This window comes from Rhinopithecus bieti, unplaced genomic scaffold, assembly GCF_001698545.2.
Source record: "Rhinopithecus bieti isolate Rb0 unplaced genomic scaffold, ASM169854v2 scaffold_22165, whole genome shotgun sequence".
NCBI lineage: Eukaryota > Metazoa > Chordata > Mammalia > Primates > Cercopithecidae > Rhinopithecus > Rhinopithecus bieti.
The window spans coordinates 1,210,127-1,227,586 of NW_016810977.1; the positions used below are offsets into that span (position 1 = coordinate 1,210,127).

Sequence of the window (17,460 nt, forward strand, 5' to 3'; positions counted from 1 at the left end):
TTATACATAAATGAGCTTGTTTTCTGAGCAATCAGTACACTGTATTAGAATACCTGGAAATGTTATGAAATATCCCACTCTGAAGGTTCTGTAACTACCCAAAGTGATCTTTAGGTGGAAGTAAACCTACAATCAAGAAATATTAGAGAGTTGCCACTGTGGAGTGCTACATTATGCCAAAAGTATAAATAAAATTATCCCAATTCTGGAGACTTAGACTTACTAAATTATTATTCCTACTTTAGTCACTAAATAAACTCAGAATTCAGAGTGCAAGAGCAAAGAGCCATCTGATTTTTTTAAAACTAGTGAATACTTAACTCTACCTTTTTCTAACTTCTGTAACCTATACCCTAGAATTGGAAATATCACAACCATGCATCAATACTTCTAGAAGACACCTAGAGAAGTGAGATCTAAGAGATCAGAAAACAAATACTTCTAGAAGACACCTAGAGAAGTGACATCCGAGAACTCAAAATACAAATACTTCTAGAAGACACCTAGAGAAGTGAGATTCAAGAGATCAGAAAACAATTCAAAGACACAGCCTCCAAAAAAAGAAAAGAAAAGAAGAGAAGAGAAGAGAAGAGAAGAGAAGAGAAGAGAAGAGAAGAAAGAAAGAAAGAAAGAAAGAAAGAAAGAAAGAAAGAAAGAAAGAAAGAAAGAAAGAAAGAAAGAAAAGAGAAAGAAAGAGAGAGAGAGAAAGGAAAAGGAAAACATCTCACCCAGCTTCTTGTGATATGGGGAAAATTGTCAACCCAGTCTCTTGGATCTCAAGGGCCCACTGCCTCAAATAATAGGACCTAAGACACCTAACAAATAGTCGTGCTTCCCAAGTGAGAGGCTCTTGCATCTCAGTCTTAGCCGCATGGCTGTACAAAGCCTTTAGTAGTTTGATAACATCTTGAAAGCTATGAAAAGGAAAGAAAGACCCTGGCCCTTCGTCTCATCAGTAATGGATCATTCTTGGTGTGACATGTAGAGGAACTAGTCTGCCACAGTGAGAGTTGTGGTTGAATACACTGGCTGCGCCATTGTGGTGCAGTAAAAGTCACACCAGACTAGAAACTGGAAATCTTACAATCAATTCCCAGATAGATCGAAGATGATGGGCAAGCCATAGCCTCTCTGAGCTTCAGCTGCAAGATGGGCTACTGCTATCTGTCCTACTAACTCATGAAGTTCTTTTGAAGATCAAAGTAGCTCATGCATATAAAAGTGCTTTGAAAACTACAAGGTTTTATACAAATGTTAGGAAGAAAAATTTGATTCCCATCCCTTTCCTGTACAAGTTGTCTTTTACATAGCTTGGTTCCTAACCAAAAACTAGAAGAATCATATGCAACGTAACTAGAATTATTTCTCTCTGTCCCAGTACTTGAATTAAACAGTAATCTTTGGATTTATTCTCCAAGAAGAACCCTATAGGTCAGACAAAACACAAAGTGAAACAATAGCTTAAATATGTGAATCTCCAAACCCAATGCTTAGTAACTTCCAGCCTTCATCCTAGCAGGTATCTATGGGCCTCCCTCAATGAGACAGGTCAGCAACATGTTCTGCTCATCAGTGCCCGACCTCTTGCTCCTACACCTAGAAATTAATGTCAAATGATTTTCAGCCCAACCTAACTTCCCAAACTGGCCTCCTGGTTCTAACCTTATCTTGGCTAATCCTGAAAAATCTGTTTCACCTCTCCGAATCACCTCTGTGTATCTCTTCATGTTCACTTTTCATGTGCTAATTATGTTTTCTCCCTGCACTACACCCACGTCTGTGGTCAGCTCCTCTGGGTTTCCCTGTCTTGATAAGTAGCAGCACCATCTAGGTAGTTTCCCAAGCCAGAAACCAGGATGCACCAAGCCCTGAAGCTCCAGCTTCCTGATGATCTCTTCCATCTCCACCCTCTATTCTCCATTCTCACTGCTGCTACTCACGACACCATCATGGCTTGCCCAGATCCCTGAAACAGCCTTATAACTATTCCAATTTAGTTCCGTCTGTCTATTTTCTGTACATAAAATGTACTTGACATGTCCTCCCTAGGGGCAACTCATCAATGGTTTCCTATTGCTCTGGGATGAAGTCTGACATTTTATGATCACTTTAAAAGGCCTCCATTTCTCTTCCATTCCCACTTGCCACCCTACACTGTACACTCTGCAGTATTGAACTTCCTCCAGGGCTGACTTCACCTGTGCTGATTCTTCTGCCTGGAACACACTTTACTGTTCCTCAGCTCTCAGTCTTCCCATATCGAGGTTTCAGTTTAATTACTTTCTCCAGGAAGTCTTTTCTAATCATCCCCTAGACTAGGTTGGGAGTTCTTCCCTCAAGCTTCAATAGGATTTGTTCTGCATGTATTTCCTTATCATGGATGGTGCCTATGAATCACACCTTGTTGGGTGAGTTGGTTGCTTAGTTGTCTGTCCCCTTGAGTTGCTACAAAGTCCCTGACGATACAGCTAGACTCACCTCGCTCACCTAGCCAGGGCTTAACACATAGGCAGCGTTCAATAACTATTTTGAAACGTTTGAATGAGTAAACCAATATTCATCTATTTTTCCATTGTATTAACATTCTTGAAATCTGAATTAACACTCAATAGGGACAATTTTCTTCTGAAATTCACCAAAAGAAGTGCACATAAGACACTGTCATATATAACATAAAAGCAGGGAGGCGGCTACTAAGTAAGAGTTCGAAATATTTCAAAAGCAAATTATGAATGTGAAATGTTTATGGTCTCTGACAAAGGTTGACCGAGGAAGATAAGTCAACATTCAAGAAGGAAAACGACTGTGACTCTTTATATGTAAGGGAAATGCATTTGAACTTCAGGTGGCCTCTGAGCACCTTTTATCAAAATCCATGTTAGGTTAGTTAAAATAAAAGCTTGTCACCTCGTCAGAGTGATCTGGAAGGAAATGTAGCCGGCAATGAATGAAGCCAACCTCGTCAGGCTCTGCTTTCCTGATCCGCCCACCCCGACCAGGAGGGCATTTCCTCGAGGAGTACGAATGACACGAGAGATCTGTAATACAGAACAAAAAAAGCATGTATCTTTCAACATGTAAATGTTCTATTTTTCCTATTTATTCACTATATGAATGAGGTCTAATTATTATTTTGGAAGATATAGGTGTCTCAAGATCAGACTGGAGATATATTCGTTGAAGGAATGAGGGCACTTCTGAAATAGAACAGTGTTGGGCTGCATCAGATGGGGTGGGAACCATGGGGTGTGCCTTTAGAAACCAGGAGGACACCAGCGCAGAAAAGTCAGCACACAGCCCAGACTGTGCTTGCTCTGGCTTTTAAAGGAGATATCTATCTCTACGTAAAGGGGACTTTGAGGACTCCTGTTAGTTGGTCCGACCTAATAGGGTATGATAGGAAGGAGAACAGAAATGTCAGAACAATGTCTACCCTTGGCATGCAGGGCATGTGGTTGATTAGAATATCCTCCACATTTGAAAAGTGTTCAAATTTAAATTGAAGGGAAAAAAACCCCCCAAAATAAGGTGATATGCTTTGGCTGTGTCCCAACCCAAATCTCACCTAGAATTGTACTCCCATAATTCCCACATGTTGTGGTGGGAATTATCTCCCTGTGGGAGATAACTGAGATAACTGAATCATGGGGGCGGCTTCCCTCATAGTGTTCCTGTGGTAGTGACTAAGTCTCATGAGATCTGATGGTTTTCTCAGGGGTTTTGTTTTTGCATCTCCCTCATTTTTCTCTTGCCGCCGACATGTAAGAAGTGTCTTTCGCTTCCTACCGTGATTCTGAGACCTCTCAAGCTACGTGGAACTGTAAGTCTAATTAAACCTCTTTTTCTTCCCAGTCTTGGGTGTGTCTTTATCAGCAGCATGAAAATAAACTAATACATGTGGTATAGATGTTGGGATTTTAAAAAGAAAGAAAATGAGCATAAACACCCTCCTATTACTTGGCAAAGACAGTGATACCTAAGGTATCTACCAATAAGTGATTACAGATTGGCGGGGTGGGGGGGCACTTCACGCTGTTCAGTAGCCCCAGACTATTCCACAGCCCCCTTGTGGCAGAAGTCCATGTTTATTTGGCTTCGTTTGTGTTGAATGGACTAATTACACCATCAGTCTTCCAAACCTACCCAAGAGAGACTGAGTATAGAATTCCCCTTGATGTTCTTTATACCTTATGTGAGAACTGTTTCTCTTTCCCTCCTAACTGCAGTTTGAGCCTAGGGGTATCACTGCAACATCCACTTTTCTTAGAAGAATGATAGAGGCTGGGCAAGGACTGGAAGGGGTCACTTCTCCACGGCCAGGGAACCTTCCTGTAGTCACTGGGGCTCTGCATTCTGCCAAGGTTTTGTTAAACATCCTTTCTCAGAATTCCCTCACTAGCTGCAGTACATTCTACTCCTACTGAAAATATGCCTAGTTTTGAATTACTTTCCCCAGTTTAGTGTGAACCTTGGGAAAAGGATAACATGTTTTCCATCTCTATGTGGACCTGGAACCTGCAGGACTGGCAAGTGCATATGCCCTGTTTTTCCAGCCTCCTGCTTGTCTCCTCTATGTGATTCTTGCCAAAATCATTTGAGTGGAGAGGGTCATATATGCTTCTTCAGATCTTCCCCTGACACAGCTTCAGGAGGGAAAGACGGGGCAAGTAAGGAGCTACTGGAAGCCACACTAGAACATTCTGTGTCTTTCCTTGCTTGCCACTTTTCAACCATCATCATTTCCTTTGTTTGATGTGGGTGGATATATCAAGATGTTGTTAATTAGGGATTAAGGAATCTTCATCCCAAAACCTTTACTTGGAACTGGGCCAAGGTCTTATATTAAAATGTTCTATTCTCAGTTTCCAACACATGGTAAACGCGCAAAACATATCTGACAAAGGAACAGATACATGAACAGAGAAGGCTTGCAAAGCAGACTCAAAACCTCATAATCAAGTTAAATCCAGTGAGACCCTCAAATACAGCTATTTTGTCTTGTTATACACAGATTGTGTGATGGAGATATGCATTTTCAATTTCATCAGCGAGTATTCAAAAATGAATAATGTCCACCCTGCCCCTCAGGAGCTCACACTGGAACAGGGGACAGAGGCTGGGGTCATGAGCCACGGTGAGCACTGGCACAGAGACAGGAGTGATGGCAACCAGAGGAAAGAATGCCGGGGAAACATCCCCGCCTGGGTGAGGTAAGTCTTAGGTGCAGAGCTGGACTTTGACCTGGATGACTAGAAGTATATCACACAAAGAAGGTGGTGTGCCAGGCACGGGCTGAGCTACCTTTTAAGAAGGAGTGAGACACACAAAATCTCAGAATTGCTAGCAAAAGGCCTGCAGTGTCCCCTGAGGTGAGAACTTCAGTATGGGGTATTGAAATATCAGGAAATAAGGCAGCAAAGGATTGTTTAGGACTTATTTGGGGGACTTGATTAAATTCCAAACAATGTATCCAGATTCTCTGTGTGGTTCTCAGCGGTGGACCATCCTGTCAAGACTGAGGTCACTAAGACGGGAACCCCACCCTACTACAGTCTAATCTTCTGATAGGGAGACAAACACACAGACAGATAAACTTTCCACAAGGTAGTATGGGTGGGGAATGCATGTTGGGGAGGCGCTCCAGGATCATGATGTGTTTACCCACAAGCAGCCTGTTGTTCTGGATCACACACCAGATAGAGCATGACTCAGGAGGCCGGCTGGTAAGCAGGAACTAGATCATGCAAAACCATGTACACCATGGTTTGAACTTTCACCAAAGAGACAAAAGAGGTATCACACAGATACGCTGTATTGAAAGAAAATTGAGTTTCTAACAAAGAAAGGAACTAAGAAATAGGCTTGGTCTCATATCATATCCTGTTTTGCTGCAGTTTTTGCCTGCAATTCTGACTCTTGGCTTCTATCGTGCCATGTAACTAGGCCACGTATTTCAAGGCTCACAGCAGCATGACACAGAGTGTGGATGCGCTGTGCACAAAAGATGACAGAAGACAGGGCCAGCCGGGAAGTGGAGAGAAATGCAACATTTTAGCTCAAAAACTCTAGTCACGGATTCTTCGGCCAATTCCAGAGCAGACAGACAAGAGGCAGAGAGTGAGAGAAAACACCATCGAGGCCCCAGCACCGAGGCCTTCACACCTCCAACATCACACCCAAAGTGTTTCGAGAAAGCCTCCTCACTCTTCATCTGGGCTGCGAATCACGGAGAAAGCGGCAGTTCTGGTGAACTTGCTCAAGCACGACACTTAACATAAATAACTGCATCTTCAGCTTGAGCTATGAAATCCCAGGTCAATCGGATTCTGTCTCTAGCAGGCAGGCAATTTGTCAATTGCCTTTGGTAATACTCATTTAGAAAACACATTTTCTCTTTTCTTTTTCTTCCTTTTAATTATTAAAAATTACATAATGTTTATTCTTCCTGAAACAACTCTTAATCAACTATAAATTAAGAGCTAATTTCAAAATGTTATTTATAGTTGGCTTTGGAAGAATATTTGAGCTCATAATTCAGTACAGATGTCTCAGATTCTGTGAATCCACAGAGTTGCCAAGCCAAGTGCCCTCGTGCTGGGGAGACCCAACTCCTGAACGACCTCTCTGTCTTCCTTCCCTCTCTCTGACTTACTCCAGCCTTGCAGAAATGCTTTTCTCACTTTCTTGCAGGGAAATGGAGCAGGCAGGCAATCCCTATATTCAGCGGAATGGTTGACTAGATAACCTCTAAAACCCGTTCCATTTGTAGATTCAGTAATTTCTAGAGGTGACAATTTGTAATTGTGCAGTGGTTCCTCATGGTTGAACCTAAGTCATGGAAGACAAGGTCGAATCATTTTCTTTCTAACTAAAAGGATGTAGTCTGGAAAAGCAGTTGATATCAACAAAGTGAGAATATCAACAATGGATTTTAAATGGCATTCTCTTGCACTGTAGATAAATTAAGTCACATACGTTTTCAAACAAAATAATAAATTTTACTTCCAACCTTTCAGGATCAACTGTCCTAAAAGTGGATACGGTAATGACTCATATCAGCAGTCCCTAACCTTTTTGGCACCAGGGACCAGGATCATGGAAGACAATTTTTCCACGGATGGGAGGTGGGGGGTGGGTGATGGTTTGGGAATGATTAAAGCACATTACATGTATTGTGCAGTTGATTTCTATTATTATTACATTGTAATTTATTATGAAATAATTATGCAGCTCACCATAATGTAAAATCAGTGGGTGTCCTGAGCTTGTTTTCCTACAACTAGATGGTCCCATCTGAGGGTGATGGGAGACAGTGACTGATCATCAGGCATTCCATTCTTATAAGGAGCGCGCAACCTAGACCCCTCATATGAGCAGTTCACAATAGGGTTTGCACTCCTATGAAAATCTGATGCCGCTGGAGGCAGAGCTCAGCTTCGCTTGCTCACCTGCTGCTCACCTCCTGCTGTGCAGCCCTGTTCCCTACAGCCCACAGACAGGTACTGGTCTGTGGCCCAGGGGTTGGGAACCCCTTCTCATATGACAAACTAGAATAGAAATTATATTTTCCTGGTAGATTTCATTCTAACAGAATTTTCATCTCAAAGTCAACTGTTTATACACTATTTTTAAATTATTATTTCTAATCATGGTAAAATACACATCATCTAAAATTTACCACTGTAACCATTTTTTAAGTATATTGTTCAATATCATTAAGTACATTTACATTGTTGTGCAACTATCAGCACCACTGATCTCCACAACGCTTTTCATCTTGCAAAACTGAAGCTCTGTACCCACTTAACACTAACCCCCCAATCCCCTCTCCACCCAACCCTGGAACTCTCCATTCCACTTTTTGTCTCTGATGTTGGCTACACTGGGGATTTAGATGAGTAGAATTATACGATATTTGCCCTTTTGAGTCTGGCTTACTTCACATAACATAATGTCCTCAAGGCTTATGTACTATTTTTTATAGGATATTCTTTGCATGATACAAAAAGATGCAGACTTTGCCTGTGCTCTGAACTCAGATGTCAACCATATTCAGCCTCCGTGGTGAAACCATGGAGCTGGAAGCTATACAGAAACACTGAATAAAATTATCACATCACACATTTAAAGTACACAGGCTCTTATTTCAAGCCTATAAGGTGCGACATGTTGCATTCAGCTTAGAAATTAAATTGGAATATAGCATGGAGACTAATTTTAAACTGAAGATTCTCCTAGGAAATGAAAATAAAAGAGGGAGAGGACTCTGGCGTGAAACCAAATGTCTGTCACTACCACAAGGCACTACTCGGAGTGGCTACCGTACCTTGACTAAGTGAACCATGGCATCTGCAAAGAACACCATGTCCATGCCGGCGCCACGGATGCTGTCATTATACAGCTGCAGGAACATATTCAGATGCTGCTTTAGGTGACTAAAAGATTCAATTGGCTCATAAATTTTAGGCACTTCAGCATCAGCCTCTTCAGATGTTTCACCTTCGGTGGGAAAGAAGAATCAGTTAAGTTTCTTCAAATACCTGCATTTTGCCTTCAACCTAAATTAATGCAATCAAAGCTCTACAGCCTAACACTGAATAACATTCATTTTAAGCAAAATGCCACAGTGTGCATTTTGCAAAAACAGAAGAAAGAAAACAATAGAAGCATTAGGATTTTTGTGATCATATGCAGTCTCTGTACTTTCCTATCTAGCAAGTCAATTTCAAATAATGTTATCGTCATTGAATTGAATTTGAACCCATAACTGATTGTTGGCATTTCAAAGCTCCTCCCAGATATATTAGCTTAATGGTCAAGTGAAAGTCAAAACAGTAGGGACTGAATGTCAGAATCAGCAAGGGAAGTTAAGAATTGCATAACTGTTTGATAAGAATAAAAAGAAAAAATTACTGCATTTACTCAGGAAATTTTTATAATTCATGAATCTCAGTTCAGTGGTAAAAATAGAAGTGACTTAGAATATGGGGTGGAGGGTTGAGAGAAATAGAAAGATAATTTCCTAAATGAATAAACATATTAGATTATTTCACTAGGGCAAGATGTATTAAAATCAATATACTTTTTTAAAAAATTAGAAACATAAAATATACCAGCTTAACACTTTTACAGTGTTAACTACAAAGCAGAGGCCGAGGTGGGCAGATCACTTGAGGTCAGGAGTTCAAGATCAGCCTGACCAACATGGTGAAACCCCATCTCTACTAAAATTACAAAAATTAGCTAGGCCTGATGGTGTGTGCCTATAGTCCCAGCTACTCGGGAGGCTGAGGCAGGAGACTCGCCAGGAGGCCAAGGTTGCCATAAGCCAAGCTTGTACTCCAGACTGGGCAACAGAGCAAGACTGTTTCAAAAAAAAAAAAAAAATCATAATATTCAAGAAAAAGCTAAATGGGGCATCTATAAATTCACAATCAATTAACATTAGTAGCAGGGGAAAAAAAGGGACACATTAGCTGAATATACCAATAACAACTTGGAATTTCACCGGATACGAGAAGAATGAGTGGATCTTTCAAATCTTACGGCGTATAATTATTTTCAATTGACTGTGTCCTAACATAATACTATATTAACCTTTTGATAACAAACAAGGAGATGGTTTAACACAATCATTAAGACTGACCTATCTGCAAAGTTCTCACTAATCAAATTCCAATAGTCACAACTCTCATAAATGCCCAAATCAAGCTTTGAGAAACAAAGTGTCTCAATGACACAAAAGATTATGCATTTGTCTCTAGACCCTCCCTCAGGCCCCCAAAATGCAGCAGTTGTGCTTTGGTCCTTGAAAAATCATAATCTGGTTATTTATCCTTCTGAATTACAGGAAATAAATCACATAAATTTTAATTACCTTGTAAGATGCCCTTACTCTTACAGGATTTTTGTATGTGTTTGACCTGATTAAAATAAAATGTGTCAGCTTCTTTCTGTAGAAGGATCATTCCAATTGCATCGCTAGAAATAAACATTCTTTTGCAATTGTCACTCAGAAACTTCTGACAGATCACACTTACGGTTATCAAATATAGAGAGGCACTGCCTAGTCGTTTCCAATCATTTTCAAGATATACATAGCATGTTTTTAAACATGCTTGTAAAAATCTGCAAATTAACTTAAAATCCATCCTCAGTATTAGAAGAGGTTATTAAATGAAAGAAAAATATTTTAATTAAGCCTAGTTACTTCTGAGGGGGAAAAAAGTGGAGCACTGCCTCTTTTCATAAGAAAAGTCATGTATCTCAATTTCCCCTGGAACCATAATCACAAAAGCTTGCCCCACATCAGCCATCTCATTCCAATTACATTTAATGACCCTCTCATACATTTGGAAGTTTTCCTTTTTATTTTTAACATTCAGGATGATCTGAATAATAATAATCATTATATTTGCTGCCTTTCATTTAGCAGTGACTACAGGCCATAGACTGCCCAAGCCATTCTACAGATAACATTTCATGGACTCCCCACGGTGCAGGTGATGCATATAGTAACACTTTTACTTTTATAAATAAGGAGAATGAGGTTCAAGAGAGTGCCGAGATGCCCAGCTAATTAATGTGTGGTGGATTCCTTCCTCAAACTCACCTCTATCTGCCAGACTGCAAGTCCTGTGCACTCTCTCCTACCCTATCCTGCCTCCCCAGTCTACTTTAATATCCAAGCATGATATGCATAAAATAGTTCATCTTTAAACTCCATGATCATGCATTTATTCACTCATCCTAGTTTTATTGAGCATCTACTATGTCTCAGGCTTATATCAGTAAAGTTTACTAGAAAGAAACTCAACATCCAAAAACTGAATCTTCTGTCTTCAGATTTCCCTTTAGGGAACACCTTTTGGGGAATTCCAAATTCCACTTCAATAGTTTACCTGCAGCTTCAGGTGCATCTCTCAAGAAATCCACAAAATATGTGTCAATTCCACAATCCACCAAGAGTTTTTTCTCTTCACCAAACTCCTCCTCTACCAAACTTACTAAAGCCTTGTCAAACCAGGTCACATCACTGGACACTGTGAAACGGTCAGCTATAACACGTTTACATTCATGCTTCCAGAGCTTTAACAGGTCCTATTGAAAGTATAATGAAAATGTGTTAGTAATTCCTATTATGCCGTAACTGGGAATTCAAGTTGACAGTACTGTAGAGTATTATTCTTCCTGATTTAAGATGCAACATTTAAAAAAGTTAGGGTTCAAATATGTTCAACTTCACTTCAAATGGGTATCATTTAAGTATATTAAGTAGAAAGTAGTCTGTTCATTTGCAGTCTCTGAATTAAAAAGAAAAAATCCTCCAACAATAATATTGAAAATTGCTCTGACCAATCAACAAACATTCTACGTAAGAGTCTTCAGTTTGTGAAAATTAATCTTTTAAAAGACATCTACCTTCATGTGGCCAGAGTACAATATAAGATATAGAACATGAACAACTCTCATGTATACAACTGAAAAATTACAAAGGTGTATTCACTTAACACAAAGTGAATAAAATTTGTGGCAAAAACTGAATTATCTGAACAAAAGAAAGCCAGCATCTAATCCAGATAATCCAAGGCCCAAAGTTAACTGAAAGTTGAGGAAAGTAATTGCTCAATACTCCTGTCTATATAGCAAGAACAACAAATGTATGTGTAAGCTCATTATTTTATATGAAAGACTGGTGGAAATTTCTTAGCTTCGTAACATTTTTCAGGTTACAGATTTTTAAGCCATTGCATTACTAGTGGTAGTATGCTATCTGGTTGCCTGAATATAAAAGGAGTTCAGTGAAGTATATTCAACGATTCAGTTAAGACAAAAGTTTATTATAACATCAATTGCTGGAATTGTTTATGCTGATTTAAAATAAGCATCAAAAACGGATACTTCAATAATAATCTTTGAGAACTGACTTCAACAATTCCATTAATTTGTAAATAACTTTGAGGGAAAAAAATCAAGTTAAAATACTCACGCTGCTAAACAGACTCTCACTTCTCTGTAGGAAGGAAAGTGAGTTTTCCCCAAAATATCATTAACAGATGCTTCTCAAAAGAAGACATACATGTGGCCAACAAACATATGAAAAGAAGCTCAACATCACTGATCATTAGAGAAATGCAAATCAAAACCGCTATGAGATACAATCTCAAACCAGTCAGAAAGGCAATTATTAAAAAACTGAAAAGTAACAGATGCTGGCAAGGTTGCAGAGAAAAGAGAACACGTATATGCTATCGGTGGGAGTGTAAATTAGTTCAAGCATTGTGGAATGCACTATGGTGATTCCTCAAAGAGCTAAAAGCAGAACTACCATTTGACCCAGAAATCCCAGGGTATATACCCAGAGGAATATAAACCATTCTACTATAAAGACACATGCACATGAATGTTCACTGCAACACTATTCACAATAGCAAAGACACAGAATCAACCTAAATGCTCATCAATGGCAGATTGGATAAAGAAAATGTGTTACCTATACACCATGGAATACTAAGCAGCCATAAAAAAGAATGAGATCATGTCTTTCATGGAAACATGGATGGAGCTGGAGGCCATTATCCTTAGCAAACTAACGCAGGAACAGAAAACCAAATACTACATGATACATCCCTACCCAAATCTCATCTTGAATTGTAATCCCCATAATCCCCACATGTCAAGGGAGAGACCAGGTGGAAGTAACTGAATCATAGGGGAGGTTTCCCCCATGGTGTTCTCCTGATACTGAGTAAGTTCTCACGAGATCTGAGGGTTTTATAAGAGGCTCTTCCCCTTTTGCTCCGCACTTCTCCTTCATGCCGTCTTGTGAAGAAGGTGTCTTGCTTCCTCTTCATTTTCCATCATGATTGTAAGTTTCCTGAGGCCTCCCAGACATGCTGAACTGTGAGTCAATTAAACCTCTTTTCTTTACAAATTACCCAATCTCTAGCAGTTTTTATGGCAGTATGAAAACGGACTAATACACCGCATGTTCTCACTTATAAGTGGGAGCTAAAAATGAGAACTCATGAACACAAAGACGGAAATGACAGACACTGGGGTCTACTTGAGGGTGGAAGGTGAGAGGAGGGAGAGGAGCAAATAGATAACTTTTGGGTACTGGGCTTAATACGTGGGCGATGAAATAATGTGTACAACAAGCTGCCATGACACATGTTTACCTATGGAACAAATCTTCACATGCACCCCCAAATCTAAAATAAAAGTTAAAAATAAATCAACAAATAATTTAAAAAAGAAAAAATAATCAGCAAGTTTGGTTACCTATATTGCAAGCATCTGGGACAAAGGTGGATTTTTTACATAATCAACACTTGTGCTTAATGAACAGTTTTGCTGATATTTTAACTGTCTCTGTGTGTTTATATGGAGAAATCCCCTGAAACCCATTTGCTTAATTAATTCTTTAGCTCTAGAAAGGCTTAAAGAGAGGCCAACCCTGTCTTAGCCTGGGCACATAGGCTACGCTTTGGAACAAAAGCATACTGGATTTCTACATAGCATTTTTAGTTTGAGGGAAATTCTTATAACACTGGGAAATGTCATATTCAAGTGTGTGTACAAATGACCATTTTTCTATTAAATGAACTTTGTAATCTGCTGCCTCTCTTCAGTTTTACCAATGTATGTAATTCTTTTAGTGCATCTAGTTACATGGAAAAGAAAAATCATGGATGATTATCAACAAAATGGTTTTTTTAAATTTTGAATATTTATTATAAAGATAATTACTTTTAAGTTAAAATGTCAAGCTTAAAATATGAAGACTATTATATAATAAAATCCACAGTGGTCGTTTCCATTATTTAGTATAAGAAACATATCTTCTTCTTAGACTGGAAGTGGGAAAATAAAAATTATTTCTTTTATTCTATTCGTTAAAAAGTAATTGTGTATACGATGCTCTTAAACAAAAACCTAATTGGAATTTATCACTGACATTTTCTGACATAATTTACTTCTTTCATTATGTTAGTTAAAATGCAGTAAAGAAAAGAATACCCATGCTGAAACATTCCAAAATATGTTCATAGTTCAAGTAAAAAATAAATTAATAAAAATATCTGGAATATATGATTAATAGCAATGTTATTTGTTTTTCTTTCCTCAGTGTCACCTACATTTGGTTCCTTGATGACCTCTGAAGTAGTGTTCAGCATTCCCTGCCAGATCCGAGAAAGATCTCGTAGGTTAAACACATAATGGAATTTTGCAGGGGTAGGAAGCATTTTAATCTTGGTCATCTGCCATAGTCGGCGTGTCAGGGGCACCAATTTTGTGACAGAATCTCTCACTTCTTCCGAGAAACCCCTCTGAGTACAGTAGTAGCCTACCCCAATCACACCTGAAAAGGGGGAAATTACAGCATTTTGATTAGCCATTCAAAGAAATTAAATGAAAATGAAAAGCATTATAGCATAGGGTTTGCACACATGTCATAAACATTTTAATAGATAATCATATATAAAAGAAAAGTAGGTTAATGTTCTCTTGCTTTTTCAAATACAGTATCCCAAAAAATAGATACAGGTTTAAGAAAATGGTATTCAAAACACTGAAAAATTGATTAAGAAATACTGCTGAAAACTCTGGCTGCACCACTTCAATATTATTAAATGGGTAACAAAGATAAATGTATGAAGTTACCTTATAATAAGATAAGAAACATATTTTTATAAGTCCTCTAAGGTTTCTACTTTCTGTTGTTGCCTTTCCATGCATTATAAAGTACTTTCATTTACTTTATATGTAAAATTTTCCAGGCAATAAGGAATAATTTAAAATGATAACATTATTTCTGTTCCATTTTACTTTTCCCAAGCTTAGATAATTCCAACGTCTGTTGGTTTCCAGACCTCACTCACTGCTGTGACTGAAGGGAGATTACTGCCATACTTCACTAGCCTGGGGCACCCAGATGACATTTTCGTTTGCCAGAAATTAATTAGGGTAATCCTGATGAGCTTTTTCTCAATAGCAGCTTCAGAAATTGTAAACTAAATACTTAACATAAATGTGTTCAAACCTTTACATTCTTTCCTGCACAAATAAGTTATAAGTGCATTATCATTACTCGGGTAGGCATACATGGTTACTTATTTGGCTAGTGATTGTTCAGCTAAATTATCTATGAAATACTCCATATTTAATCAATAACTTATTACAATCCAGTAAATTACTCTGAATTTCAGACTGTGTCTAATCTGCACTCTGGGTGCCATTATTTCTTTGGCCAAAATCATTCTATGGGTTGGTTAAAGTATCACCTACATAAACTTTTGACATGGAACATAGCAATCGAGAGCTCAAAACTATGTACCCATGAGGAAACAATCTCATCTGTGGGGAAACAATTTCATTTCTATGTTCATTTAATGTTAAACCTCCTTGCTTAAGAAGTTAGAAACAGTTAAAGAAAACCATAGATGGAAATGATCTACCGAGGCATCCAAATCAGGACACACCTAGAATCGATCCCTATAGGAAATGAAACACTCTGCTTGAGAGTGATGGAGGCTGCAGACCAAAGAGTCACCCAATGCGCTTTCTGTATGGCTCTTGGGTGAAGATTTTCAGGCAGGAACATAAGCAGGTGCTCTTCCTCGTCCTCCCACCCCACGCCCTCTCGACCTTTACTTTACCAAAGATCTTGTCCACGGAAGCATCAGAGGGCAACGTGCAGTTAAATATAGAGAACTGCCTCTTGAGTCTTTGGGGTATGTCATTGCGTCCACCACCAGGATGGATCATGGCTGCCAAAAACTGGATGTCCACGATGTTGGTGAACTCCCCAGGCTTCTCTAGGTTATAGAATCCATTTTGTTCCATCAGCTGTCGCACTATCTCATTCGTAACCTAAGAAAGACAACTTTCAGAATTAAAGCATCATTCCTTTCCATCCCTGGAACCTAACTCCCTGAGTGTTTCCAAAGAATGAACTTTACTGGAATTCAGACATTATACCTTGAAAAAGTAAAAAAAAAATTTTTTAATTTTTAAAAACTATTCAAAGAATAAATCAATACCAAATTAAACAAAATGCACAATAGAATGATGATACCTGGTCTCCCCACTCATTGATTATTGGCATATTCACATCATCAATAAAAACAGTCATCTTCTTTCCTGCAGGCGGGCCATACGTTGTACCCATTCGCTTATCCACATAGCTCTCTATTGTCCTCTGTGAAAAAAAAAATCAACTGAAACATCTGTGAAAATATCCCCTAAAACATGGTCAATTATTTTAAAAAACAACAAAAACTGGTAACCTTTGAACTGATATGAATTACTTAGAAAAAGCCAAATTTCCCCCCTTAATTCTAACAAATTCTAAAGTACCTAAATTATCTTGTAGAACATTCACAAACTTTGAAAATCCAGTTGAATTTGGAAGGAAATGAAATTCTAACCAATGTGAATTTGAATGGGATGAGACTCTTCTGTCCATTTCTAAAAATTTACTTTTGTCTTATTAAGCTTCTGTCCGTGACACTATGTTCCCCATTATTCAAAGTCTTGCTAATAGTTTCCCTATAACCAGCAACAAAATTAAACAAGGCTACTATGTGAGAAGCTTCTGAGGTCTGCACTCTGAGCTGCATAGCACATCATGGTCTGAAGGCTGAAACTGGCTGCTGTTACCTGGCACAGCTCATACCCACTCTTTTGGCCAGATGCAATTACACTGATTGAATTCTCATTCCCTGACACAGAGTGAAAAAAGCCCACTTACGTCTTCTCTCTCATTTTTACATTCTGAGCTTAGGTGGTGCAAGAGAAGACCATACTGCACTCTATAAAAAACCTTCCTTAAGGCTGGGCGCAGTGGCTCACGCCTGTAATCCCAGCACTTTGGGAGGCCGAGGTGGGCAGATCATGAGGTCAGGAGATCGAGACCATCCTGTCTAATACGGTGAAACCCTGTCTCCACTGAAAATACAAAAACAATTAGAAGGGCATGGTGGCGGGCGCCTGTAGTCCCAGCTGCTCCAGAGGGTAAGGCAGGAGAATGGTGTGAATCTGGGAGGCAGAGCTTGCAGTGAGCCGAGATCATGCTGCTGCACTCCAGTCTGGGTGACACAGCGAGACTCTGTCTCAAAAAACAAAAACAAAAACAAAACAAAACAAAACAAAAAAACCTTGCAGTACGTAAAACGATATTAAAACGAGAAGAACTGGGACACATTTAAAGCAGTGTGTACAGGGAAATTTATAGCACTAAATGCCCACAAGAGAAAGCAAGAAAGATCTAAAATAGGCACCCTACCATCACAATTAAAAGAACTAGAGAGGCAAGAGCAACACATTCAAAAGCTAGCAGAAGGCAAGAAATAACTAAGATCAGAGCAGAACTGAAGGAGATAGAGACACAAAAATCTCTTCAAAAAATCAATGAATCTAGGAGCTGTTGTTTTTTTTTTTTTTTTTTTTTTTTTT

The 17,460-nt window shown here is 38.9% G+C and overlaps 1 protein-coding gene across 1 annotated transcript in view; it reads right to left on the reverse strand.

Annotated features, from left to right (window-relative positions):
- Positions 1–17,460, reverse strand: part of DNAH5 (dynein axonemal heavy chain 5) — a 242,913-nt gene that overhangs the window by 86,519 nt on the left and 138,934 nt on the right. The window contains 6 exon segments of the mRNA XM_017893302.1: positions 2,908–3,038; positions 8,327–8,499; positions 10,902–11,100; positions 14,142–14,365; positions 15,663–15,876; positions 16,082–16,204. Coding sequence (XP_017748791.1) covers positions 2,908–3,038; positions 8,327–8,499; positions 10,902–11,100; positions 14,142–14,365; positions 15,663–15,876; positions 16,082–16,204 — 1,064 coding nt within the window.